The sequence below is a fragment of the Corvus cornix genome, chromosome 5 (genome assembly GCF_000738735.6).
Source record: "Corvus cornix cornix isolate S_Up_H32 chromosome 5, ASM73873v5, whole genome shotgun sequence".
NCBI lineage: Eukaryota > Metazoa > Chordata > Aves > Passeriformes > Corvidae > Corvus > Corvus cornix.
The window spans coordinates 40870950-40898926 of NC_046335.1; the positions used below are offsets into that span (position 1 = coordinate 40870950).

Genomic DNA, 27977 nt, shown 5'->3' on the forward strand with positions numbered 1-27977 from the left:
ACCCGTCGGACATGAAGCGATGAGATCCCCTCCGGCAGCTCCCCGACGAGCCGGGTGGGACAGGAGCCTTTTGTTGCTCCCGGGGATTTATTTCCATGGGTGCTCCCGCCCCTCCTTCCCTCGCAGGAACCCGGCCCCGGGACGCCGCTCTTTGTTCCCACGCGCCCAGACGCGGTCACAGGCGCGTAACCCGCACCGAAGCCGCACGGGGCCGCGGCGCAGCCCGCGGCTGACCCACACACCGCCCTGCCCGCCCGGGCGTGCGGCCGCGGCGCTGCTGCGCAGCGGGCGGGGTGCGCGGGGCCGGGCCGGGCCGGGCCGGGCCGGGCCGGGCGGCGGGGCCGCCCCGTCGGGCGGTGGCGGTGGCGGGTCCCGCCCGCCGTGGGCCGGCGCGGGCGGGGCGGGCGGGCGCGGTAAAGGCGGCGCCGCGCGGGGGCCGCGCTCAGTCTGGCCGCCTGCGGGCTGCGCGGCTCCGCGGCCGCCCCCGGACCGCTCTGCCCATGGGGCAGCCGAGCCGAGCCCTCGGGACCGTGCCCCGCCGCCGGAACCTGCGCTAGGGCGGTGAGTGCCGTGCGCGTCCCCCCGCGCCGCGGACTTTCCCCGCCGCCTCTCGGGGTCCCGGGGTCGGGGCGCGGACCCCGCCGCGGCCGTGCGCCCCGTTTGAGCGCGCTGCGGACAGCCGCCCCCGCTCCCCTCGCAGTCAGCGCGGACGGGGAGGGGGATGGATGGACCGACGGACGGGCAGGGGCGGCAGGAGAGGGATCAGCCCTTGTGTTGGCTGCGCATGGCTGCGATGGGACCGTCTCCGTCCTGGCCGTGCCTAGTCCGGGTGGGATGGGTGGAGGAGGAGGTGGTGGAGCGTTGTATGCTGGTGGGAGGGTGGCAGGTTACTCTGAGCGTTGGAGGGACAGCAGCCGTGCCGCCTTGCGAGGTGATGCGCAGGCGGTCCCTTGGCTTTGTGGCGAGGGCTTTCTCCTGGCTGTTACTCGACTCAAAGGCAGGAGTCCGATGTCACTTCTTTCCTGGAAGTGCCCCGTCTTTTTCCACGTGCTCGGAAAGCGTCACAGGAGGTACCCAAATGAGTACCTCAGGTGCCTGAAAGGGGACGCTGAGTCCTGACCACTGCACAGCCTAGGAGGTCAGCCTCGGCGGCTGAGCATTGCGTTGGGTTGGGATGAGGGAAGCTAGCACAGCTGTGCTCCCCGTGGGATGCAATCCCGTAGGTGTGCTGGGGAGCCCTGGCTGCAAGGAAGGCTTGGCCACGGTGGACGGGGAGGTGCTTGGGCTGGGGATGGAGGGAGAGGGGAAAGGGAAGGGAGCTGCGCTAGACCCCCTGACATCACAGACGGGAAGGTGAGGAAAGCCAGCTCTCAGCGGGCTCTGCATCCCCGCCTGAGCTTGCACATTCCTGCGTGCTGAGCCGTGTGCTATGACTCTTGCAGGGTCTGCCTGTCCCATCTGAGCAGGTGCACTGCTCTGTCTAGAGCAGCAGCAGCAGCTGTTAGGCTTCCCTGTTGAGAACAGCTCCGACTGAACAAACCAGGCTGAGCAAGAAGCAACATCTTATTCAGCACCTGCTCCTTGCCCTGCCTCAGTGCTGCTTGGAGTTGCAGTTCAGCGAGCCTTTTTCTTGCCTGAGCAATGAACCTGACCTCTTGGAGCTGCCTGAGAATCAGGGCTGCACGTGATTAAATGGGTATCATTTACTCTCCTCTGTCTGCAGAGGCTGGGAGTTACAAATGCCAGCAGCAACCAAAGCCTTGTTGACTTTAGGGTACCACTGGCACAGCTGAGCCGTGAGAAACTACAGAGTATGCAAGAGCCCTGGCTATTCTGGACTTGGCATAAATAACTTGTTCAGTCACTCTATCTGCAGTAGAGCAGTCTGCTGAATAATGGCATTCAGGGCCTGTGGATGAGGAAAGTGATTTTTAAACAAATAAATAGTAGTTACAATTCAAGTAGGGGAGTCAGCCCAGGGAGGAAGTTTTCTTAGAAAGATTTGGCAAAACCCCCAAATAAACAAGGTCTTAAGACTCATCTTGAAGACACCTCAACTAGCCCTAGCCCTGTCTCAGCTAGGTTGCATAAATGCACACCTGATGTGTGCACAGCAGAGAGTGAGGGACACCATGAACTTGTGGTATCCTTCTGCCCTCAGCAGAGAGGAGCTGGATACTGATGGCAGCTGGGCAAAGGGGGACCTGGTTGCTTTAGTATGTGTGTGTTCTTGTTCTTTGACTGCAGTGCGGAGTAAGGTCAAGGGAGTAAGGTCAACCTCTTTGAGCAGGTTGTTGCCCCAACCAGGAGGCTGAGAAGGTGAGGTCTGCTCTACAGTCTCAAGAGAAGTTGGTCCTTTCTGCTTGCAGTCCTGTAGTGAGGTTTTATCATAGAGATGTGAACAGAAGAGCATCTCCAGAGATGTACATCAAGGCGAGGCTTGGGGTGGCCATTGATCTCTTGGAGAATAAACCACAGAAATGCCCTCCCTTGAGGTTTTCAGTCCATTTGGAGCTGCTTGGAGGCTGGGGCGTGATCCAAAGCGAAATGTTTTCCTGTTGTTCTCATTGAGCATCGAGTGCTGAAGTGTGCACAATGCCAGGAGTACATCTGCAGCTGGTGTTCACTTGTCCTGCAGGTCTCTGAAGGTCAACACGTTGAATAGTAGGGGCTGGGAGGGATGGTACCACATGCTGCTTACAACCATCGCTTTGAGCTGTTTGGATTGTGAAATGTTCTGTGCGATGTGTGTGTTTGGTCCTCATCCAGTAAGTCCCCAAATTTCTAATGAAAACTGCTAAATGCCGTTAGAACACAAAGAGTATCTCCCTCTGATGCAGGCAGGATTGGCTGCCTTCCCACCAGGCTGCCCAGGAGGCTGCACATTGACCTGGGTGGGGCCGTGCATGAGGTCTGTCTTCTTAGTGCTACGTTTCTGGCTACAAGCTTTCCCTTGGCACAGGATAAAAGCACACGTGAACCAGAAAGATGTTGAGATTGTTTATGTTTGACTTCTGGCCTGGTGCCAGAGGGAACGGCTTGGTGACCTTGGCACTACTGGGACATTATTTATAGAAGGTAGATCTTCTGGGTTTTGTACTTTTGATGTAGGAATATGAAAATAAGTCTCGGGAGGAAAAGACCCAATGCTGGCCACAAAATACATTTGGACTTTTTCCAGACCAGGAAAAACAACACTTAAGATTAGGTGACCAGGTGTTCCCTGTTCACATTGCTTTCTGCCTTCCCTTGGAAAATATGGGTTTGGTGCTGTTGTGGAGATCCCAGGCTAGCATGAGTTCACTCTGTGTTTGAAAAGTTCTTGTTCAAGATGCTGAAAGAAATGTTCACAAAGAAATCCAGCTATAACCAAAGACACTCGCAGTAGTTTAGACATGAATGGAAAGGATAAATGACTCTCTGGCCTTCTTGGGTTTCTTCTGTTTGTGAAGCTCTGTGTCATCTGCAGGGCTTAATGCATCTCTGTGTGTTTCAGTGCCCATCTGTGGTGCTGATTAGTCTGGCTGACCCCGGATGACAGATGGAGAAGAAGAGACTTGGAGATGCACAGGGTTTTACTGGAAGGCCCAGCACACAGTGCTGGCACCACAGCTGTGCCTCCTAGGGCTCTGGTGGAACCCCAGGGGCAAACTTTCCTTCTGGGTTTCACAGTGTGCATAAGTCTCTCATTCTCATTCTGTGCAGTGGGTATGCATTCCAATTGCCTAAATCTGTAAATGTCTTTCTATCCCTCTGTATGCAAAGTAAGAACTTATTGAGCGTATTTGCACATTGGTTTTGATGGGGAAGTCCTTGCCTAGGCTGTACCTGACTCATTTATGCCAGACCTTGGTTGGACCCTTACCCAGCTCATCTTCCAGGGCAAAGTCAAGGACCAATGTCTGTAAGAAAGCTTTAGTCCAAATTTATACTGACTGCTGCTGTGATTATGGGGAGGAGAGATCCATCACCAAAACAGGGAAATTCTCAAAACCATTGTAGTTGGGTTTAGTGCTAAAGGTTAAGCAGCTTCTGCTGATGGTGGCCAGGAACCGTGTGCTCACTTTCTGAACCTGTGGGGCCAAGATCAGAAGCCAAAGCGTAGGGACTGGTAGCTGGCTCCATTGCTGCAGAGTTTCCAAGAAGTTTTTGTTAGGGATTTGGGTTAACATAATTTAAGTCAAAGGCACAGAGGAGAGCATGGGGAGCAAAGCAGTTAGGCATAAATCCGTGGTTCGGTAGTCCGGTCTCCTGAGGAGTGGTATTACAGGATGAGTTGGTGTAGCAGGAGATGTGCACAGAGGAGTGTCAGATAACTCTGGCCAACTAATTATTTGTTTGAAGGGATTCTGTGTTTTAGAGGGAGATTAGTGTGCAGTCCCCTCTGCAGCTGCCTGCTGCTGCAAACCAGAGAGGAATCCCTCCTTTTGGTACTAAAATGAGGCAGCAGCACTTTGACTGCATGGCCCAGAGGGGACGGTGCAGGCAGAGTGGCACAAAAAGGCTTGCAACCCTCTTGTTTTTAGCTGCATCCTGCCTGGGTTGAGAAAGTAAACAGTTTGAGGCTGTGTCAGCAGCCAAACAAGAGACCTACAGAGAAAACCCACAAGTCTTCAGGAAACCCCATGGGTGACTCAGACGGTGTTTTTGTCTGAGTACCCGTTCATTCAGTAACCCATGATGGCAGCAAAAATGCTTTTTGTAGTGGTGCCACCTTATGAGTGAAACACAAACCTCTGGTGTCGGATGTTTGTGGTCATATAAAGACTTGAGAATCCCTGCCAGCCAACAGATGTTCCAGGAATTCCACTGCTGAGCCTTAAAATAATCCCAGCCCTTGCTGGGTGCTGCAGTTTCTTTCTGGGCTTCCAGCTAGGGCTGCTGTACATGGAGATAGATGTGACAAAGAGCAGGCAGTTTCCCAAGGACAGCTGTGCTTCCTATCCTTCCTGACACCAAGAAGGTGCCTTTCCTGGCTGTCTGGCCCTGCCTTGCTGTGTGTGACATGCACCCAGCCAGGCAGCAGCCTCTCTAGCGCCCCGTGCTGTGTTGCTGCAAAGTTGTGAGAGATGTGTGGGCAATGCTGGAGCACAGCCTGGGTGCAGACACTCTGCCATCTTGTACGGAGTCCTCAGGAAGGACTGTGTTGTGGACATGGAGGCCTGTGTTTCCAGTCTTAACCAGAGCTCCAGGAAGCAGGCTATTTTCTGAAGAAACAAGATACCATAAAGGTCCAGGGTTTTAAGTCCCTCTTAGTCTTTCTTTTGGACATTTAATTTTAGCTGCCTGGCACGCCATTCATGGTAGACGTTTGGTGTATTCTAAGTAGGTAGAAACATGAGCCACCTCCTTGCAGAGGGGAGAGGGAAATTCAAAAACCACAATACTGAATCCAGGGGAGCTGGGTAGTATTTTCTTTGTAGCCTAGGAAGAAAAGTTTCTGTAGAAGCTGCTTAATAGCAATAAAGAGTCTCCAAACATTACTCCACAGAAAACAGAAATCTACCAGGAGTCAAAGGTTGCACCAAACAGGAGAAGAATGTGGACCATCTGACTGTGTTTCCCCACGTTGTTTTCATGGTAAAATAAAATAAAATTTAGCTGTCTTTAATATCAGTATTGCTGGTGGAGTCTCTGTAAGTGCTGATCACAGACCTGGTGTGCTTCTGAACAGCAGGCACCCATGGTGCATCCCTCCACCCTCCTGCCCTACTGCTCTGCCCAGTGCAACCGTTTTCTCCTTGGGGTGTATGAATGTGTTCTTGCCTTGTCTGCTGGCAGAAACCCATCAGGAGTTCATCCAGTCCCTTCCATGAACTGTGACATCATCCACTGTTTAAATCTCTGGACAAGTAGGATGCATTGAGAGTTGGATGGAGGAATAATAAAGCAGTTGAGCATATCCCCTCCAGCCAATTTATTCCCTGCATCACATCACCATCCAAACCGAGTGCCTGTCATTAGTGCTTACAAAGAACACGGGGGAGAAGAGGCCAACCTGGAACCCTCAGGGCCCTGGCTGTATGGAAATGACATTTCAGTGAAAGGCACTGAAAGTGCCTGAAGTGGGGAAGGTGTTGACTAAAACCTGACACTTCCATGTCATGAGCTCTTCTAAGCAGGAGGCTGTGCTATATGTTTGCTATATGTGTGTGCTATATGTTTGCTGACATACACACACACAGTAGCACAGCACCGTGTGTGTACACACACATACACAGTCCTGATGGGTGATCCTGATATTACTGGAACTTGTTGTACCCAAGTGTCTGAGACTTAAAACTGTAAAAGAAGGGAAGGTCCTTAAACAACCCTTGATAGTAGAGATGGGACATCTGGCAGTACTGCGTTTTCCATGGTTACTTGAGACCTTGATTTGTCGGCACTGATGCTGCTATCACTTGGCTGCCTGAATCTCTCTGTTGCTTCCTTGTTCCTGGGTAGAGGAATCAAACAAAAGTAAGGAGAAGAACTAGTTTGTACAACCTTTATCAATTTCTTTCCTGAGACTTCTCTTGCATGTACCAGGCAAGATGGAGAGAGAGCTCCCATGATACCTCTCAGTTCTCAGATATCCCTTGTCACCAAGGCTATTTATGCCACATAGTGGTGTCCATCCCTTTGCCTCCTCTCTGCTATGAAGAGAGAAATCTTGCTTTAGTTCCTTAGGCTGATGTGGGTCCTCTGTGCCTGTGACTAATAAGAGTTACTTGGGGCATAGCATCTCCATACCCTTTCGTTGCATGTTGTTGTCTAGTTTTTCTTATAATCCCAAAGTGTGTATCTATGCTGTGATAACTTTTGCTGGGCAAAAGTGATCCAGGGTTTGCCTAGGATCAGGTGTGAAAAGTTCATTGCAAGGATCTTGATCTTGTCCGTCCATATAAAAGCAATCAAAAGCCTAGTCTTGCTCACCATCTAGGACCTTCTGGTAGTATATGGAAAGAGGTGAACCATTGCAGGGGATGATGCATCTTGTCCTAAAATGGACACCTCTGGGGGTTGGCTCACCCTGCCTATTTCCCAGGGAGCCTGAAAGAGCGAGGTGAGGAGATGTACAGATTCAAGTTATAGTTGATGCTTCCAAACTCCATTCTCTCTACCCATTAAGTGCTTTTATTCTGGGCTGGGGACAGACTGACTCTGTGTGTGCTCCTCACAGTACACATACCCTGGCCTTTTGTGGAAGCTGGAGAACCTGTCATGCATCAGAGACATTGTCTCTTTTAGTCTCCTTTGTATGAGTTCCTTCTTCTGCTGAAAGCTTTCTAAAGGGTACTTGAGTGCTGAATAGCCATTGTTGATAATGCATGATATGAAATCCAAAAGGAAGGCTGAGATTAAATGTCATGCACTTCACAGTCAGGGAATTCAAAGAGCCTTGTTGATCTGTGCATAATTCAGGGGTTGACAGCTCATGCATAAACAAACATGTGCACATCCACATACATGGATGCGTGCAGAGTTTTCCCCTGACTCAGCAGCACATGAAAGCAAAGTCAGGTGGGTGTGAGTTCCAGGGGGGTGGGTGCTGTGTTTGTGGGGAAAGCCTGTGCCTTCTTCAGGACTGAGAACCACACTGGCAAATGCAGTCACTTGTTGTTAGTGTGGTGGGCTTCCTTCCGCCCTCCTCCCCTGTGCAGCTCTGTGCTGAGCTGTGGCTGCTTTGATTTTCTGCATCTGGGTTTAATCTGACCATGAGAATCTTCCGAGAGCGTCTGGTGTGTGCAGTATCGATGTGAGGTTCACCCCAAGGTTTCCACAGTGCTTTCTCCCACCAGCAGTGAAGGAAGACAGAAAAAATCATTGTTGTGGAAGCTGGTTGTTAGGCCAGGAAGGGCATTTCTGCCTCTGACGTGTGTAGTGAACCAAGGGCTGCACAGGTGGCCACAGAGCAGGCTTGGGTGTCACAAGCTGGCACTGGTGGGGTACAGTGTCTGGGCCATTGCTTGTGAAATGTTTTACCTGCTGCACATGAGCCGTATGAACTTCTGCAGTAGATTTACTTCTCCTATACAACTGGGAAAACTGAAGTCTCAGAGGTTTAATGACCCAATCTTGATTTTATGAAAGGAGAAGCAGCACTGCCAAACCTATAATCTAATAGTTTGGTTTTCAGGCTTCCTACTCTGCATGCTGTGCTGTAGTTCTGTTTCTAAAAACAGCTGGTTTCACTTTCAAGTGCCTCATTGCAGGAGAGGGACATACTTGTGGCTCCTTCTTATTTTGAGGGATGCTGTGGGACAGTGCTCCACAGACATGTCCCTGTGCACCATGTGGTACCCCTCTAGTGGGCTGCTAGAAGTTTAAGTTGTTGCACCACTGACTTGTGAATTAGCAGAGCCTGTGCTAGCTCTGGCAGCGGCTATTTAGAAGTTTTCCTCTTCTAAATATGTCCTCCTAGCTCCTGTTTGCCCAACATGGGGAATTTTGCATCTGACATTTTTAGCAGTAACCTGTTGCTATAGAAACTGCTAAGGTGTCAGAGGGAGATTTTTGCCACCTTGGGATAGGCTACCAAGTAGCTGAAGTATGTGTTTTGTTAGAAGGCCTTCTCCATCATGTTTTTGCTAAGCAACTCCCCAAGCCTGTCTGCATGTCTGGGCTTATTTCATGTCTAAGGAGCCATGAGGGAGCTAGAGTTCTAATTGTGTGTGAATGAACAGGCAGATTGTTTAAGGAAGATGTGAGAAGGTGTTCTCAAGATGCAGTGATGGGTCTGAGTGGTGTGTAGTGTGGTAGTCCAGGGCTGAGAGATCACTAGTGGTATCAGTCTTTAGGGCAGTAAATGGTTGACCTAGAAGCAGGAGTTGAGACTCTCAGTGGCGTCTGCCAGGAAGGAGTCTAGGATAAGCTGCTCCTCTCGCCCCTGAGACCAAAATATAGATGAATGCCAACATATTTGGCTGATCTAGTAGTCTGAATTCTCTTTACTAAACAGCCAAGAGATCGTGCAGCAGAACCCAAAGTAAGTCCACACAATATATATGTATATATAATAAATATATCTACATTCATGTACACATACATATATTTATATATAAAAATATATATGTACATTTTTATATATGTACATTTATCTAGGTGTTATTTGTTCATATATAACTTATTATTTATAAATTAAAAGTATTTGTATAAATAATAAAGTCTTACAGGATGTGCATGTAACCATGTATACGGGAAATGCTCTATACCAGGGTTGTTTACAACTCAGCTGTTGACTGATAGTCACTTGGGCCATTTCATATCAGACCTGATTTACAGGACTTCTGTGTCATAGAAGGAAACTTTATTGCTTGTACAATGAGAAGTGTGAGTCCTGTGAGTGCCTATGTCCCTGGGGCTCCGGAAGTATCCTGGCTAGACCAAAAGACAATCTTGCTGCTTAATGCAAATTTATTCGTCTGCCCTTTTTCCTCCCTATTGTGTGTGCCTAGACTGCACATCTGGTCATATCATGACAGACTATGGAGATGAGAAACCCTTTGTTTTCTACACAAATGGAGGAAAATCTGATGCTGCTGGGGTGTCCTGCAGGAGTTGTTCTCAGGCTGGGGTTGCAAACTGGCCCATGAAACTGGTTGGGAATCTGCTTTTGTGGTTCTGGAGTGGAACAGACTCATTTCATCTTGCATTTCATGGATGTAGACATGTTGGTAGTGTACAAATCACAGTTGGTTGCATTGTGCCGAGTAAGTTCCAGGACTGCAGATAGAGAACTAATGTTGCTGGAGGTGTAGATTATTGTCTTTGGGGAGGGAATCCATTGAGAATGGCTTTGAAATCACTACTTCAGTGACAGTATACAGATGGATGTTTTGCCTGTGTGTGGCTCAGGGGACTTAATGTCCCAAATTGTAGTTTCTTAACAATTTTCTCTTGAGTTCTGGAAAAGGACAGAGGTGTGGGGAATTGTTGAGAATAAGGAGCATTGGCTTCCTGGAGCATTTATGAAAGTCTCTTGTCAGGTGCTTGGGGGCACAGTGGAAAGAAAATCTGTGGAGGTTTGAGGTTGTCAGGAAAGGAGGTGCCAAGAAGCCCCATGTTACTGTGAAGATTCAGTGTCCAGCAGTGTGGTGGATAAGCAGCATGTGTATGGACTCCTCCCTGCTCCTCCCAGGGTCTTTCCATAGAGTTCCTTTGAGCCTCTGTTATACATCAGGTGTGAGGCAGAGGAGATGAAATGCAGAGTTGCACCATACTGTCTGTAAAACTGACCTGTATTACGGTGTTTGATTGAAGGGCTTTCCTAGGTTTTTAAGCTGCTCTTTTTCAGTAGCAAGTGTTGATTTACTTGGCTGGTGGTTTTTTTGTGTTTCTGTGTGTCTGCATATGGGTTTTATTTTTCCTTCTAATGTTTCCCTGTAGAAATCATCTGCAGGACAGATGGCCCGTTAAGCTTCTGGGGTTGTCTCTCACAAACACCTGTCTAAGGCAGCTGGGAATCAATAAGGAATTCTTCTCTTTTAATGTCCTTAAAGAAAACCAGCACCAGATCCTAATATGTCCTATTTCCCTCTTTCTCTCCATCCTCTCAGCTTCCTGGGAAACTTAACTGCTTGGCTGTGGCCATCTGTTGAGACAGCGAGGGACTGGGTGGGAGGTGGCAGCCAGAGCCTTTGGGGAGAGCAAGGGCATCTTTGGGGTGATGGACTGCTGTGGCTGGCTAGGTTGAGAGCCTCAGTGGCAGCGAGGAGGATGATGCAGGGGGTGGACTTTCATGTGAGTAACACAGATGAGAGCTGCTGAAGCAGCTGTTGTACATTGTTGTGCCTGTACCTTGCATCCTTTGTATTTGCAGCCAGGAATGGGCTACTTGAGAAGGCAGGGTAGCATGGCCAGGCCTGCACGTGGGGGGTGAGTGCATGTGTGTGGCAGAGGAAGGGTGAAGTCTGTTTGTCCCCCGTGGTGGGAGCCCACTGAGCCTATACAGAGGGGCCACGGTGAGGCCCGGTGTCCAGCTGGGCACCCGCAGGGAGTCCTGTGTACTGTGCCGGTCAGCACAGCTGTGCAGGACACCTGCCTGAGCACATTCAGGGTGTCACAGGCTGCCCTGCCAGCTGCTGCGAGAGGCAAACAAGCATTTCTCCCCTGAGGTGCTGCCCAGGCTCGCGTGGAGGGGTCGCGAGTTGCTGCAGGTGGTGCTTGGCAGGCTGGCAGGAGTGAGGTTGCTGCGTTTAATTATAGCTCCCATTTGAGAAACTAGTAGAGCAACAGAGCTTTTTTTATTATGTTCTGGGGAAACTGAGCACTTTACAGGTTTTGACTGCTATATAACACATCCTGTGACACAGACGGAAACTTTTCTGTGGTCTTTGCAAAAGGAAATTTGAAACCTATGGGCAATAAAATTCTGGAGATGGGCTGTACCTCCCAGATGCTATGGGATATAGCCAATAGTGGTTCCTCTTGGGGCAGGATGTTTGTACAGCCACAGGGAGCTTAGGGGCAGGAGCTGCTGTACCCAGGGGCTGCAGAGGAGCAGTGGGGAGGAGGGTGCAGGGGCTGAGCCTGCTTGGGCTAAAGCAACTCTGAAGCAGACGGAGGAGAGGATGCATGGAAAAGGCTGAGCAGACTTTGGATGCTTTTTTGTGAAGTGGTGACTGAGTAAGCGACACAAGTTAACTCTTTCCTCCCCAGCAGGCTGCAGAGACTCATTGTCCCCTATTGAGGGTGATGCTTGCCATATCCATTATGTTTGAGGGTGACAGAGCTGCTGTAGGCACTGGGTGCTGCTGCCTTGCAAGTGGGGGCTTCGTGGTCGTGGGCAGCTCTGCACCTTTCACAAACAGCATTGGAGGGCATCCAATGGTGTCTGACCATGAGATGTGCCCAGCCTGAAGGATGAGCTTTAGATGTGCCTGAGGCTCTTGGTGTGTTGCAGATGATGTGGTAGACGATCTTGAGGCACCCAGTGAAGATGTCCTTTGACCTAAGGATCTTGCTTTGCACTTTCATTGTGTGTAGGGGCAGAAGATCTACTGCCTAGGTGTGTAGGTGTTCCCTAGTGCCTTTTAGAGTCACTTAAGGAAGCAGCAGGGCTGTGGTAGGGCTGGGGATGAGCCTTTAACAAGACACGCTTCCTGCTGGTATTACAAAGAGCCTTCTGTGCTGATAGGGCTGATGTTTATGTGTGAATGGAGTCCTATGTACCTGACTTGTTACAGGTGAGGAATCTGAAGTCTCCCTGTTGCTTAGGTGTACAGACTGCCAGACGGAGCGGGAGCAGCCACTGCATTCTGCTGCTGTGGTGGCTGAGTGCTAATTGTTTTTACTGCCTGAGCATCAGGTTATTTTTGGCTTGATCAAGTTTCATTCCCAGCTGGCTGGTGGTGAAGAGGTCCTAGTAGTCTCAATCTCCACGCTTGATAGAAATCTAGGCAGAGAGCTGGTTTGGTCACTGTGGGTTTGGGATGTGCAGTTGCAGAAATACAGCATGAATATAGCTATATCTTGGTAGTTACATGGGACATGGAGAGTTCTGGCTCAGGGTCTGCTGCACCATGCACTTCCAGGGGAAACTCTTGTTAGGCCATTTAGATAGGATGCACAAAGATGTTCTGTGGCTCTCGGGTGTGTTTTTGGGTTAGACACAGGGAATCTACCTCATCCCTCAGGATTTCAGAGTCCTGAAGTGTCTGAGGTTGTTTACCAATAGATTTTAAGCATGTAAAAGTGAGCAGACTGAACCTTCATGTGTGGTGGGACAAAAGGAGTCTTGGGTCCCATGTGATTAGGCAACAGTGTAATGTTTGCAAGGACCAAGGTACTTGGTAGGTCTGTGGATCCTGTTCTTAATCTACTTGTGTTTCCACTGCCTCTCCTCTTCACCCTGCCCCACGTGTTTGAGCCCAGGCTTTCTTGACAGCCCTGTGGCTGACAAGGTATAGGGTCCAGAGCAGCTGCTATGGACCCAATAATGTCCTCACCAGCAGAGACAGAACTGCCACAGCCTGGAGGAACATTAGAAGAGCTGGACAAATCCATTACAGCTGCTGGCCCTTGCAAGAGAAACGCTGTGGGCATCAGCCTGAGGGCCAAGTACAGTACAGGTGCCATGGTGGATGCCCCTCTCATGTGCACACTCCCTTGTGCTGCTGCAGTGCTGGAGAACTCTCCTGGGCTCTGCCAGATTGCTCCCAGAGAACTGCTGAATTGGAAAGGGACACTGCCTCTGCTTCATACTTAGCATTGGTTCTCAACCCGTGCTCTGTAGAAGATGCTGAGGCATGGCAAGTGCCCTGTGAGGCTGTTACAAAGGACATGCATCCACTGTACCTTCTTGGTTAATTCTTAGGAGTAACAAATCAAAGCGGGCTCAAGATGTTGTCTCACTGGCCTGAATGTGAGTGAGCTGAACAAACTTTTGTCCAACTTAAATGTATAAACATTTCATTGTCCCAGCTTGACTCCAGTTCATACTCTCTTCTCCTGCTTGCAGACTGGAAGTGCCATCAAACCCTTGGAGTGGGAGGTTCTGCAGTGCCGCCTCTTTAATTCAAGCAGTACTGCTTTGTCAGGTAAAAGGCTGCACTGTGGATGGCCCACTGAAACAGCATCCAGCTTAGCAGTAAGCAGCATCCCTGTCCCCAGGGCCCTGGGGAGCCATGTCCTCGCAGGCAGGCAGGCAGGCTGCCACCCACGAGCGGTTTGGCTCTGGCTTGCGGCAGCCGCAGGCAGCCAGCTCCAGGCGCGGCAGGAGCGGGGTCTGGTTCTGCACCCCGCGGTCGGTGCGCAGCTCTGGCTGCTGCAGCACCGTGCCTGTGCAGTTGAGTCTCCTCTCTCCCACGCTGCAGAGCTCTCCTCTCCAGACGCTGGGAGGGAAGCGGAGACGTTGGGGGAAGAGCTGTGGAGGTGGGGAGAGATTGAGCTATCATTAGCGTGGCACCAGTGAGGTTTCTTTGCACCACTAAGCAGCAGCTATCAAAATTGAATGCAGTATGCTGAACAGTTGAGCAAGGGAGCAGATACTGAAAAGAGCCTGCGAAGGAAAGGGATCTATGAGGAAAAAACCCTCTTTCAGCTGCACATAGGCACTGCCCATCACAGAGAGCTGTGGCAGGGAGTAGGAATTGCCTGTTTATGGTGGTTGATCTGCACAGTCCCTGGGATGCTTGGAAAAAGGATTAAGGAGGAGAGAATCGCAGGAGAACGAGGAGGTGGAGGTTTCCCTTTGCAAACTCACAGGCTAATAGAAATCATCCTCTAAATTGTCAGTGTGTCAGGATACATTAATGTAAGTATAATGTTTTCAAATCCTCAGCATCTTCTATCTGAATGTCACTGAATTAGCGCTAATTGCATTCATTAGCTTGTTAGCCATTAATATTCAGCATTCATTAGGTTGGCTCTGTCTCTGGAGGATGGGGGTAATGAGATGTGGGACTGGCTGCGGGGCCATGCCATACCTGTGCTGTAGGAGCGTGGGTTTATGTACCAGGTTGTTTTATTGGCATTTGTGTCCGGCCTGTGTTGTCCCAGCTCTTGGAAAGTAGCTTACCACAAATTAGTGGAAACTTTTAATGGGAGAGCAGTGTTAATGATGATGTGGATACATTTCCACCAACTCCTGCCCTGAAAGCAACTGGTGAGACAAATGATGAAGGCAAATTTTGATCTTTTGGCCTTGAGCCAGTTGCAAAACTGCCTCTGTAATCACAAAGCTCTTCAGTGTAGTCTTCATTGGTGAGTCATTGGGTCCCACCTTTCTTTGCTTCTTGCTCTCAGGAAAAATCCTCTCTTCCTTTTTTTTCTTCCTTTTTTTTTTTCTTTATTTTTTTTCCTTTTTTTTCCTCTTCTTTTTTCCCCTTCTTTTTTTTCTTCTTCCTTCTTTTTTTTTTTTGTTCTTCCTTCATTTTTTCTTCCTTCCTTCCTTTCTTCCCCCACCCCTCCCCCCCACCCCATCCATCTTCCCTTCCTTTGCATTTCTGGCCATGAGGCCAGAGCAGGAGGTGAGGGTATCAGGCTTTCCCTAGCAAGAAACTAGGAAGGATCCAGAAGTGCCAGGATGGTATGGCCAGCACACTCAGCACCCCAAGTCCTGTCAAGACCGGAAAGCCTCAAGTCTCTTATCCCTGAGGAGAGCCAGTAGGATGCTCTTGCTCAGGTGCTCTGCCAGACTTTCCCTCACTTTAGAGATGTGGGATGGCCTCAGAGTGGTCCTGAGGCTCACAGTGAGAGAGAGGAGCATTCGCCACAGGGGTGTTTCTTCACCATTGGAATGGATGGCTTTGATCAGAAAATGCTGGGCTAGAAATACCGCAGCCACATGTCTTCTCTGGTTTCAGCAGTTCTGGTGGGAAACCACTCGGCATCCAACCCGGTGAGTCTGGGTCAGCCAGGAGCAGGAAAAATGGCAAAAACTGTAGCTAGTTAAAGAGGTTGAGCTTTTCTTTTAAACACATCACTCTGGCTTTGGGGTGGATTTTGTGTGCACATTACCTAGATTTGCATACACACAATTTATTGTGACAGTTTAGGTTTGCAAGCCCCAGACATGATAAATCTTTCAAACTTTTCTACTACTTTTGGTCAGCTACCATTTGAGCTTCCTGCCTTGTGCTCAAGGGTAGGCCTGAGTATACAGCTTCTACCTTCCTTCTGAGCAGTTTTTTTCCACTGTTCCACTTCTGGAATATTTCTGGACCCTGACTGCTGCATCTGGCTTTGTGCTGCCTTTCCAGGAACCTGGGCTTAGCTATTCAGTGGAATAAGAGCAGCCAAACAAGCCATGCTACAATCCAAAAGAAGTACCTCCAAAATACTGAGTAGCTCAACTGGCTCACTGAAAAGCATTTTGCCTGCTCTGCTCAAAGGATCTTATTAAACCCTTGATCATGGGGTTCACCTTTTGAACCATCCCAGCAAGACCTCTTAACTTTGCCTCAAAGAAAGAGTTATGTTGAGCACTTACAGACAGGACTCGCTGTTAACCTGTCTGAACCACCACAGGGAAGGGTTTTCCTGTGAGAGGGAAATCCCTTGCAAGGCACTGGGACAACATCTGCATGCACAATGCCAAAATAATTGTACCTCATTTTATTACTCCCGAATGACTCATGAAATATTTAGACATCAACATAAATGGTCTCCTCCTGGGGCAGCTCTGGGAAGGCTTGCCTGGGGCATGGGGCTGCTGGTGCTTGAGCCCGACACTTACTTGGATTAGCTGCGCTTTGGTGCCTGGGGGGGAATTTCAGTGGGTCTCTGGGAGGGTGAAGAGGCAAATGGAAAAAAGTGTTTGTGTTCAGCTGAGCCCAGATGAAATGAAGACAAAGTGGAAGAAAAGGCTTTCTGAACCAAGGGTTTCCAGGGTTTTATGACTACGGGATGAGACAGAGGGATTTCATGGGACTCAGTACCTGTACCTTTATGCCCATGCCAGGGCAGAAGTTATCTTTTTCAATTCTCTCAGTTCCCTGTATTTACTTATCCCAGATGGTATTTGTAGTTTCTAATTGCCATCATTTCCCAGAAAGCAGCATGTCTTCAGGGAAAATCATTCCTCCGGCTTCTTGTTGTTCAGGGGCTGATATGTTCTGGCACAACGTGGGGGCTGCAGCATCTGAGGGGAGACACAAATAAATACCTGATACTTGTTTGGGGTTTGACCTGAAATGGCAGCTGAAGAATGTGATGTATTGCATGGGAAAAGAAAAAAGGCCAAGTATTACTTAATGACTTTAGTTCCCCTAGTCTGAGACGCATTTAATTCCCCTAATCTGAAAACCAGCAAAGAGGTACTATTGGGCATTGCCTCATGCTGGGATAGACAAGATTATGGTTTGTAGGTTAAAAGCATTTATAACTAAATGTCCATGCTAAAGCCACTCTGCTCTGATTTTTTTCTTTCCCCCCATGACAGATCCCGGTGAGGGCAGAATCAGCCCGAGATGAGCCACCTGTAACTGGGGCCGGCCTCGTTGCCAGGGCTCTGTGCCCCACAAGGATGAGGAGCCATCTGCCGGCCTAACAGAAAGATTTTGTGGCAGTTTTATTTTCCCCAAACCTCGTGGAATTTCATGTGACAGCGGAGCCGCTTCCTGCACCTTCCTTGTGCCACCTCACAGCCAAGGGCTTGGCGGGGCAGGGCCACCACCATGGCGGCGAAGCAGCCCCCGCCACTGATGAAGAAGCACAGCCAGACCGACCTGGTGAGCAGACTGAAGACACGCAAGATCCTGGGCGTCGGCGGGGAGGATGACGACGGCGAGGTCCATCGCTCAAAGGTGAGGGAAGCCTGTGTGCACTAATGATGGAAAAGGGACCTTATGCTGGGAAACCCAGGGTTTGGCCATCCATGTGGTTTGGGGTATTCACACCAGGCATTGTGAACAGGAGCATGTCCACATGAATGCACACGGCTCTGGGCAGCGTGCGCGTGAGGGCAGGACAGATGCTGAGACAAGCTGAGGGCTCTGCAGGAGCCTGTGCTCCATCAGGATGTGACATGCAGGTGATGTGTGTGCGGAGTCAGTTCCCTTCTTACACAGATAAGAGGAAAAAAGAGTTAGTGTTGACCCTTCCCCTGCATGCTGCAGGTGGCTGATCCCAGTAAGGGAGCAGTAGAGGCTGTAGCTCCTGATGGAAACCAAGGCAGGTGTTGGGACCAAGGAGTCACAGATGAATCCCTTGTCCTCCTCCTCCTTCCAGCCCTCTGAGAGAAACTCCCACATGGGATTAGGCATGTAGTTTTGGGCTGGTGAGTACTGCCTAAAGACTGGGGAAGGATCTGCTTAGCTTGTGCCTTTCATTTGAATTTTAATTTCAGATTAGCCAAGTACTGGGAAATGAAATCAAGTTTGCAGTCCGGGAACCACTGGGACTCAGGTAAGGTATTGGATCACCTTGGAGATGGGTCATCTGAGGGCCTTCAGCCACAGCATTCCTGACAGCTCTGGTTTCTGACACCAGCTCTGCTGCTGTGCCAGCATCACTGCTCCCTGCAGGGGCTTCTTGGAGGCTGTGGAACCAGATCAGCACTGCCTTCTTCTCCCATAAATGAGCCCGAGGCCCTCGAGTTCTTGTCTCATTGCATGTGCAGAGAACTATAAGGGCTCCATGGGGCTGGAGGAGCTCCTGTTCTACTGTATGACAGGGTGGTGTGTCCTGTGGGGACCCTGCTTTGCACCATCCTCTTGGCAGGGTCATTTCCCTCCTTTGCTTGGGTGAGGGAGAGTCTGGCTCTGTCTCACTATCAAGGTTGGTCTGCATGCTGAGGCTGGAGCTAGCGGGATGTGGAAAGCTGAGCCCTTCCATGGGAGGTTTCTGGCTGCCTCACTTGTGCATGTGGGAAGGATGAAGGCTGATGAACAAGCAGGCAGCCAGAAATGCTTTGTGAAGTATGAGTGATGGGGTCACCTCCAAGCTCATGCTGGGTCCTCTGTCTTCCCTCTCACGCAGGGTCTGGCAGCTGGTTTCCGCCGTCATGTTTTCCGGGGTTGCCATCATGGTGAGTGAGGGATGTGGTCCTGGGAAGAACCAGCTCCCGACTGCCAAAGGGGTGCTTCAGCATGGCCCTTCGGTCCCTGGCATTTATCTTTCTCCACTGCCTCCAGCAGCTCCTACTGCTTTCTCCTGCGAGGCCTTTGCCCTCGCTGTGTCTCAGTAATGGGCTTTGCCAACAGTGTCCTTGGCAGTTCGCTCCCATCACCAGAGTCTGTTTTCATTAGCAAGGCCCATAAACCAAGGAATGGCAGCCTTGGCCACAGAAACCAGCCATGCAGCTGACATGGTGATATTTCTTTTGCCTCCTTAATTTCCAATTTCCTGGCCAGTGGCTCCAATCCCACAAAGGCATGATGTTGGAGCACTGCTGCCCAAGAGGACATTTTGGTGGCCCCAGCAAGTTCAGGTTGCTGAGTTTCTCTCTTGCCTCTGCCAGGCCCTCGTTTTCCCTGACCAGCTCTTTGATGCCATCTTTGAGGAGGAATCGGTGAGCAGCAAGACTCCCATCCGGCTCTATGGAGGAGCCCTGCTCAGTGAGTGCTGTACCACCGTACTGGGGCACGCTGCTGCCCCACAGAGTAAGGGGACAGGTGGCCAAAACAGCAGCAGGGGACAAAGTCCATGCCCAGCCGTACACCTGCAGCTGGAGAGCAGAAGATCTGCTGTTAGCAAAGAAAGTGCTGAGGGGTATTTTGAAAAGCTTGGCTACTGCTGCTTTTTCCTGGCAGGGGTTCAGGCGTGCTGCAGGTGGGGTAAGAAGAGCTGTGCATGCTCTGAATCCCTGGGGGAGCACCCCCATGTACCCTAGCAAAGGCAGCCTGCAGAGGGTCCGGGCAAGGGCGCTGGGCTGCGGCTGGGGCTCAGCGGGAGCCGCAGGGAAGCTGGGGCCTGCGGCGGCATCCCGGGAGCGGCGCAGGAGGAGCGGGGCGAAGGGCCGGGAGGCGAGGGGAGCTGGGAGAAGCGGTGTGGGAAGGAAGAGGGGCCCGAGCCGCGTCCTGCAGCGGCACCGCGCGGGGCGGGCGGGAAGCGCGGCCCTTCCCCTTCCCGGCCCTCGGGCAGCGCGCCCCGCTGTCCCCGCAGGCATCGCGCTCATCATGTGGAACGCCCTGTACACCGCCGAGAAGGCCATCATCCGCTGGAGCCTGCTGGCCGAGGCCTGCTACTTCGCCGTGCAGTTCCTGGGTGAGTGCCCGCGGGCCGGCCGGGACGAGGAGGAGGAGGGTGCGAAGGCTGTGCGCCCACGGGGATCGACGGTGGGCAGGGCAGCGGCGTGAGCAGTGGTGGAGTATTTTCCCTGCCAGCTGCTTGTCTTTTTTGCTTCCCCATGGAATAGCCTCTGCCCTGAGCTGCTCCTTGAAAGGTTAAACATCACCCTCTGACAATTCCTTTATTTTTCTCCCTGAAAATGTCCTGGGCTTCAGAGCCAGCACAGGTCATTGCTGGAGCAGGCTGCCTAGATGCAAAGGTCTAAAAAGAAAAATTATAGCAACCTATACTAAAAAGGGGGATGTTCAGTGTTACCAAAACAGAGCATAACAGTTTAGCTTGTTTCTAGGGAGTTTATCTATATTTAACAATGAAGGGGGTTCTTGTATGTGTGTCTTGGTAGCTCAATGTGTAGCTGGTTTGGATACGAGCTGTGTGTTGGTGGCCAAAAAAGTGAGGTGTTCAATAGAGGCGATGTGTGTGGACTGTGCCTATTTTGTAGATGTTCCTAAAGTTGAGAAATGTTTATCAGCACTGAAGTGTTCAAGCAACAAAGCAAAGTCAGGAGGATGTGGCTCCCACATTAACACCTGAGAGTAATGGAAACTCACATCTGCTCGAGTGACTGTTTCAGGCTGCCTGAATATGAGGCTGCCGTGAAAGCAGGGTTTCTGTAAGGGAGAGCTCTGGGATCCATGGCAAGCTTCAAGGCTGTGAAAAAAAGCTAGTGAAGAGTCTCTGCCATGGGTTCACTGTGCATGTGAATGAGCCTGTGCTGAAAGCTCCCGTGCTCGCAAGGCTCAGCAGTTCCTGCCGAAGCTCTGCATTAGAGGGCAGCAGAAAACAGCTTTGTGCTATTTGTCTCCTTTTGGTTTTGCATCACCAACCTCTGCCTTGTCTCCCTCCTTCTCCTCCAGTTACCACTGTCTCCCTGGTTGAGAGTAGCCGGATAGCCACAGGTGCTGTGCTCCTCCTGATCAGCCGAGCCCTCTTCATCCTCATCAGCATTTATTATTATTACCAAGTTGGACGTCGTCCCAAGAAAGTCTAATTCCTGGGCTTTTTGTTATGGGAAAGGTGGGAGGGGGGAGTTTGTGTCGGTAATTTTGCATTATAATTTTTTTTTTTTTTTTTTTTTTTTTTTTTTGTTGGTCCCTTTTGGTTCTAAAGTAGTTTCCTTCTTTACCGGCATGAATCAGTGTGTAACCCAGTGCTGGTGGCATTGCCAGGTGAAATGGGGGGAGCAACATCGGTGGGACCCCCCAGCCCCTCTGCAGGAGGTGAGGAGCAGCAGGAGGAAGGCTCAGGGAAGTGTGTGGGCCTGGCAGGCTCAGGGAAAAAAGCCAGTTTTCTAGGGGGAACTGGCTGATGGGATCACAGGCTCTGAACCCGCTGGAACAAAGCACAAAATAAGGCCAGCATAGTGAAACCAAACCCTTGAGGAGACAGGGCAGCAAGACAACCAACAAAGGACTTGGCTACTCTACTTGGTAAGCCCTGCACCTCCCCTGGTTTACAGCCCGTTCCCCTTTTAGCAAGTACTGACTGTCTAGGTAGCCAGGAGCTGGATGGGGTCAAGTTCAGTGCTTTGCAAACAGCTCTTCTTTCCTCGCTGCCAGAGGTGCATTTTTGTGTAGTTCATAGTTTTGCACTGGATGCTGTGCAGAGCTGGGCAGGAGATACAGCAAAAGAAGAGGGAGAACCCTTGCTTGTTCCCTCTGAAGGGACAGCACTGGGAAGAGTGGAGCAACTTGAATTACAAGATGTGAGAAGTGAAGGAAGCTATTGGAAATAGCCCATTGAGCACAAAGACATCCCCTTGTTTGGGGTGTGTCATGAAGTTTCTAGGCGGGGGTCCTGTCCCTTCACCCCAGAACACTTCACACAGTTGAAGCTTTACTGATGGTAGTAGCAGTGGTGGATGTGCAGCAGCACCTGATGCTTTAGTTGAGCAGTGCTGCTGTGGTTAGCACTAGTAAGAGCAGAGTACTGTAATAGTAAGAGCATCTGCACAGATGCTTGGGCCAGGGAGCAGCCTCTAGACATGGCCCCTGGCTGTGGGAGATGGTGTTCCAATTCTGCTAACATCTGCAGGCATCATATCTCTTCTGAACTCGAGAAGAGAGGACCAAAGTTTGTAGCATTAAGATAGTTCATATTTAACTGGGATGAAGAACAGCAAGGAGCGGAGCATATGAAGGCAAGGACAGACTAAATGTGCTTTAGTACTCTCTGGCCAGTTTCTCCAGCACCTCCTGGGCTTAACAGCATTGACTGCCCTGCTTCCTAGTGCTTTCCTTGTGGATTATCCTTGTCCACACCTTGAGGCAGCATTTTTTATTCTCCATGGGACTAAAGCCAGAAGGTCTGTGTACCGGATATGGACTTCTTACTCATGCACTACTGTTCACTGGATCAAAGCATGCCCTGGAATATAGCTGGCGTTCCAAAATCCCAGTAGGAGGATTCCTATACAAACAGAACTGCTTGTGTGAACAACAGTCCTCAAGCCACTGGTGAGACTGGGATCTACAGCTATGGCTATTTAATACCTTAGTAGAGTTAGAAGAAGGTAGTGGGTAGTTATTGTATGTTGTGTTAGTGCTTTTGGCATTTAGAAGCAGCTGCATAAGCTTGGGACACTGTGTGCATTGTACTTACCGGCCATGCAAAATGCCTGTCACCTAAGAATGCTGGAAATAGTTGAATCAGGAAACATCACAACTGTAACTTAGTTCTTTGCCTAATAGGTAAATCAAATGGAGAGGCAACATCCAACAGCAGGCTAAATTCTGGAGCCTCACAGCAATACACGCTTGTCAAGCTGCTTTCAGCATGTCCAAAAATGATACTGAGCAACTAAAACTTTTAATTGCGAGGAGTGTTCCTGTTCAGATGGAAGAATTGGGCTCTAAGAGGTAAACCTTTCCCTGTGAGGCAGGTAATGATCAAATGCAGGCTGGAGAGGATCAGAAATTAGACCAAGTGGTGCAGCATGCAGGAGCTGGAGCATGGCATGCTGTGGCTGTTGCTCTCCCCCTGTGCATCACCTGCATGGGCAGCTGCAATGGCCTCAGTGTGGCACTTTGGCTGTAGTTGTGGGTATAGGTACGTGAAGCTTGATTCTTTGTGTTTTGGGGTGTCACATGAATGTATACACAGATTGATGGTTGGTTTTCAGGGGGGTGGGAAATTATGTTTCTAGGACAGACAAGTAAAACCTACCACAGCAAAAGCAATCTTACAGAAGAAGGAAACGGAGAGTCTTCTTAATGCTGCCCTCCCATCTGTGTTGGCCACAGGTCCTATGAACTTGGTTATGACTTGGGTCCGATTAGAGTACCTTAAAGTGTCATCCCATAGGTGAGAGAAATGAGTTACTGCACTGTGTGAGAGCAGTAATCCAAATGCTCTCACATTAGATGGTTGATGGTTAGATCAAGTGGGAGAGTGGGGGAAGCGGTTACAGCTTTCCAGGGTAGCTTTAAATAAGGTGAGATCAGATTCCTCTGGTCCCCTGATTAGCAGCTGCCTCTGCAAAACTTGAAACAGTCAGGCACTTCTTGGTTTGCCTGTCAATGGCTTCTTCTGCTCCAACATAGAGCAAAGCCTGGGGGAGTGGCCACTTAAAAGATTTCATGCTACTTAGTACCTAGTCCCAAAAGTGGAGTGATGAAGTTGTTTTGATGCTTCTTGCTCCATCTTACTGTAAGTGGACCATGTAGAAAATATGGAGCTCTACACCTCTTCTACAACTAAGCTGTGGTTCCTGGCATGTCCCTTCTCAGCAGCAAGGTGTTGCAGGAGAAACATGGCCAGGCCCATTGGAGGTGGTGAGTGTATAGCAGGTGAAGCCTAGGAGGGAGTTTCTCAGGGTGCCTTGAGGATGGAGCCCAGACAGAGCAGCTGCAGCACTGCCAGAAACCAACTGCACGTGGTTGTCTTCCCTCTGTTGTGAATGGGGAGAAAGGGAGGAGGATACCAAAGCCTTTGTACAGACCTGTGTCCCCAAGGACAGAAGTGCTGACATTACAGCTGGAGGTGGCAGTTGAGAACATAATTTGGGATCAAAAGCTTGAGGTGTCACTTCAGGCTCTGCTACTGATCTGCTGACAAAAAACCTCCATCTCCACAGGCCTCAGTTTCCTTATCTGTTACGTTGTGAGGGAGGCCTTGGACCGATGTCATCTCCCAAGGGAGACTGCAATGAACTTCCTGCATGTGTACAGTGCTGTGCAGGAGTAGGGGTCTGTTCCCCAGGGGATTGTGCTCTAAGCAGGCACAGTCCAGGACTTAAAGCTGACCCGCTTTCTCTGCCAGGGATGAACCCAAACCGTTGCATTCGCAGAGCCCTCTCTTTGGAGGGTGAAGAAAACGCATCATTCACATAACTCCCTACATCATCTTGTTTGCGCCTAACCAATATCTGGCAAACTGGAGCTGGTGACACAGGAGAGGCTCTGTCTGTCCTAAGCTGGCCTCTTTTCTGGTCAAGGGTTTTTACTTGGGAGGGTGTGGGTGGGGGGTGGTGGTGTAGGGGAGAATGGGACACTTCAATTTATACCTCATTTTAGCTGCTGTACCTGAGTTTATTTCTCTTCTGGTAAGAAAGTGACTGTACTTAACACCAAGCAAATAGTGAAAATTAAAGCTGTTTCACTTCACTGTCACAATATCTTTCTTTTATTTTTTGGGGTTTTTTTAAAGAAATGCACACAAAAACCGTGCAGAGTGCGCTTCAGGCTTGTGTTCTGGTTTATATTACCAAAAAAAATTTCCTTTCAATATAAAAAAGCATTACAGTAGGGAATACAGGATAAATTAGCTCCACTATCTAATAAAAAGAACATTTACATTTTTTTAAAATAGATTTCAAACATTATTTCACACACAGCCCTTTTCCCAGGCATTTGTGACAGTCAGTCATTGGAGCATTAAATAGCAACCAGGAGGCAGGGATGCTGAGAGGGGCTGGGGGCTTGCCTGGGCTGGTCTCTGCTACTCCCTCCAAGGTGCTTGGGCCACGGTCACAGTGCTACAGCGAAGGAGATGGCAGCTCCTTCTGCTCTCCAGCCTGCCTCGAGTTCTCCAGCCAGCAGTGACTCCAGCTTGAGCCCCTGACCCCAAAATGCTCACCAGAGCTGTTAAAAACAAGTACAAAAATACAATTGCTTCTCCTGCCTAGAGTTCTGAAAACTGCTGTACAACAGCGAGGGCAGCCACGAAATCAAGGGACAAAACCAACAAATTTACGTGCTTTGCCATACACTGGGAGTCTGCTTTCTGGGCTTGCTTGTTCATTAAATTCCCCCAAGGAAAATTCCTTCTCCATGTTACTAACTGCCACAGATCCTCTCAGACTTGCACACATCTTTACAGCTATCTCCAGTTCTTGTTTGGAATTGCTGCCTGGCATTTTGAGCTGTGTTCCCAGTGGCACATGAGCCAGCCTGCAGAGAGGATTTGAAATTTTCACACAGGAAAGACCAGTGGGGGATCAGAAAAGGTAGAGGAGAAACAGCTGTGCACAGCCCAGAATAACAGATGAAGAAGAGATCCTTTTGAAGGTACAGGGACTATCATTAGGGAGAGAGGGAAAGCAATAAATCTGAAAACAGACAAAGCAATGAGTACAGAATTAGGAAAGCCAAAGAGAAACAAGCCATTAGCAATCATACTTCAGGCATGTACATTTAGTACTTGGTGCTCTGGCTGCTTTGGTCTGGTTCCCCGAGCTCTAACAGGTTTTTCCCCCATGCCACTGGTGGCAGAAAAAGGCTTTAAGACTTTTTTTTCCCTTCAGCCACCCACCATGCACAAATGAGGGTATTTGCCAGCCAGGCTCTGACCTAAGAACTCTGCATAATAAACTGAGGGGAAAGGAAGAAACTGGAGACTGGGGGAGGCAGTGCTGCTTCTTTCAATCACCTCCAGCCAAATTATCAACTCTGCTGACAGTTTTGTTCCTTCCCTGGGAATTGCTCTCCCAGAACAGTCACTGACACCAGCTCCTGAGGCAGAAGGAGAGCAGATAAGCTCGCTTTCTGCTCAGCCCATTGCCTACAAGACTGGTAGATGGAACAGATTTTTCTTATCTTAAGTGCAGCACCTGCTGTCCAGTAAAAAATACTGCTGGGTTTTGGCTAACAAAACTATTTTCCTTTATTAAACAACAGAGCAGAGTTTAATGCTAAAATGCCTCATTACAAGAAGGTCCAGAGGGAAATAGTTCAGAACAGCTTTCCACAAGGCTTAATGCAACATCTGACGCTGCTCAGCGGCCCTGGCCACATACTTGGTTGCTGGAATATGCTGACTGCAGCATGGGGGGCCTGCAGCTCTACCTGCCCAGCCCTCTCCTGCCAATGAACAGATTGTTGTTCTTAAATGAAGCTTGGAAAAGCTCCTAATGCCTCCTTCCTGTTCCTTAGGATCCTGATTCCCCAACCTAGATATTTAGCCATGATCTTCGTCTGTTATGGCCCAGGCTTTCTGCTGTTTTCCTTCCTTGCCTGTAGCCCGTGCGGTGCCACTGGGAGAGCTCAAGGGACACAGCCCCAGGGGTCTAAGGGAACAGCCAGAGGATGAACATGCTGTTGCAAAACCTGGGCACAAAGTTTAATGCTCTGCTCCTTCCTTGCCAGAAATTACAGCTTTCAGAGGAGCTGTCTTGAGTCTGTATAAAAGTGCTCCCATAATCTGAGCCTATAAAATCTGTAAAAAGACCTAATCTAAACAAGAAACCACAGCCCCTTCTGTAATTCCCCAGGTAAAATGTGTTTGGGGTCAGGGAATAAGTGACCTGATGAACAATTAAGGCAACAGGGATTGATGATTCCAGATGAGACAAACCGGTCACCTGTCTGAGTCAATATCCACCGCCACAGGAGCAGCAGCTGGAGCAGTTTGGCTGCACACTGGGTGCTGTTGGAGCCTGCCTGGGGGCTCAGCAGCTCCAGCTTAATCTCTGACCAAGATCCAGTCCCAGGCATCTTTCTCAAGTTCACTTCCAAATGATTGAGTGGCTGACATGTTAGTTAAATACCAAACTATCTCAAGGGAGGAAACACTATCAGCTAAAACAATTCTGACTTGATGATTACTTTCATCATGACCCCATGGGAGAATCTCAGGGGAAGTTCTCTGACCAGAAATTATTCCATCAGACTGGTCCAGGAAAACAGCATGGGAGTGGTTGACAAACTTCAGCCTCTTCAATCCAGCACCATGTCTGGGCCTCCCCTTAGGGCTGGAAAAGCATGCAGGAATCACTGCAAATATTTATGCTAACAGAGCACCACAAACCATTTTTTTGCAAGTATCAGAGGAGAGGCAAAGGCTGACAAGTTTTAAACATTATATCCTCCCCTTCTCAGGAAGGCAGCAGTATCAATGATGCTTGACCAGAGCCATTATTTTTCCCAGGAGATGGGAACACAGCAGGGAACCATTTGGTCTCTTTCACAACAATGAACAATAAATCTTAGTAAAAACAGAAAGGTAGGCACCAAACTCTTGACCCTCAGCCAGCCTTAGCTGAGTCCTGTTGCTAAGTTAGATCACGCTGCCCCTGCTTGGAGTTCCAGAGAAAAGCCAGCCTCACTCAAGTGCTTGACTCCTCTGACAAGTTTCACATGACAGGGGCAAAGCTTCCACTGAAGAATGTGTGTTTTCATCCTGTGGCTGGAAATCAAAGCCAGAATCACACAAACGTTGACAACACCTGCTTAGACAAGCCACCACTGCTTGTTTCAAACCCACCTGGACAGTCAAGGCCAACCTGTTGCCTTATCCAGCCCCTGCATGTCTGTTCTTGAGTCCTTTGTTGTCTAAAGCATGATAAAATGGTGAATGGCAGGCTCAGCCTGGTGTGAGAGGCAGCTGTGCTCATCCTCCCAGCTCCGTCCATCTCTAGTGCAATCGGCTGCGCTGGCTCCTGCTCCACAGCTGCTGCGGGTGGCTCTGGGCAAGGGTCCGGTGTACAGTGTAGTGCACATCACCTCAAAGTTCCAGCCCCTGAAGTACAATCCTTTTGGTCATTCATATATTACAACCCTCTTTTTTTCTTTTCATTTTTTCTCCCTGTCCCATTTTGTTAAAAAAAATAAAGTTTTTTGGGTGTTTTCAGGTTTTGTTTCTTCGGATTTTCCTTCTTTCTTCTGAGCATGTGGGGAACATGGTGGTTCACGGGCCACTTCTTACTGGATCCCTCGAAAGAGACACATAGCAAAGATCATGGCAAACAGCTGAGAAGAGGAGGGGGGAAGAAGAGGGCAAAAACAAAACAGAGAACCATAAATGTCAGCTGCATCTGCCAGAAGATC

At 49.7% G+C, this 27977-nt stretch overlaps 2 protein-coding genes across 6 annotated transcripts in view; one reads left to right on the forward strand and one right to left on the reverse strand.

Annotated features, from left to right (window-relative positions):
• The first annotated feature begins 431 nt into the window (after positions 1 to 431).
• TP53I11 (tumor protein p53 inducible protein 11) lies at positions 432 to 24323 on the forward strand. 2 transcript variants are annotated; one of them, XM_039551845.1, is made up of 7 exons: positions 432 to 561; positions 16865 to 17228; positions 17771 to 17829; positions 18403 to 18451; positions 18884 to 18980; positions 19528 to 19629; positions 20571 to 24323. In XM_039551845.1, the coding sequence occupies exons 2-7, from the start codon at positions 17100 to 17102 to the stop codon at positions 20702 to 20704; spliced, it is 570 nt and encodes a 189-aa protein (XP_039407779.1). In that variant the 5' UTR covers positions 432 to 561; positions 16865 to 17099; the 3' UTR covers positions 20705 to 24323. The 2 variants fall into 2 exon arrangements, with proteins under 2 accessions (XP_039407779.1, XP_010407561.1); XM_010409259.4 differs by lacking the exon at positions 432 to 561 and adding an exon at positions 13938 to 14236.
• The window catches only part of TSPAN18 (tetraspanin 18), a 121319-nt gene continuing 117662 nt past the window's right edge, over positions 24321 to 27977 (reverse strand). For all 4 annotated transcript variants that reach the window (XM_039551843.1, XM_039551844.1, XM_019282077.2 and 1 more), the window contains one exon: positions 24321 to 27899. In XM_039551843.1, the coding sequence (XP_039407777.1) occupies positions 27852 to 27899 (48 nt within the window). In that variant the 3' untranslated portion in view covers positions 24321 to 27851. The remainder of the gene's footprint in view (positions 27900 to 27977) is intronic.

What these genes read in the sequence shown, in the direction of transcription:
- TP53I11 (XM_039551845.1), top strand. Translation starts at nt 17,100, where the DNA reads ATGGCGGCGAAGCAGCCCCCGCCACTGATGAAGAAGCACAGCCAGACC. An exon ending in CGGGAACCACTGGGACTCAG is followed by an intron (nt 17,830 to 18,402) that starts GTAAGGTATTGG and finishes CCTCTCACGCAG; the next exon opens with GGTCTGGCAGCTGGTTTCCG. An exon ending in CTTCGCCGTGCAGTTCCTGG is followed by an intron (nt 19,630 to 20,570) that starts GTGAGTGCCCGC and finishes CTTCTCCTCCAG; the next exon opens with TTACCACTGTCTCCCTGGTT.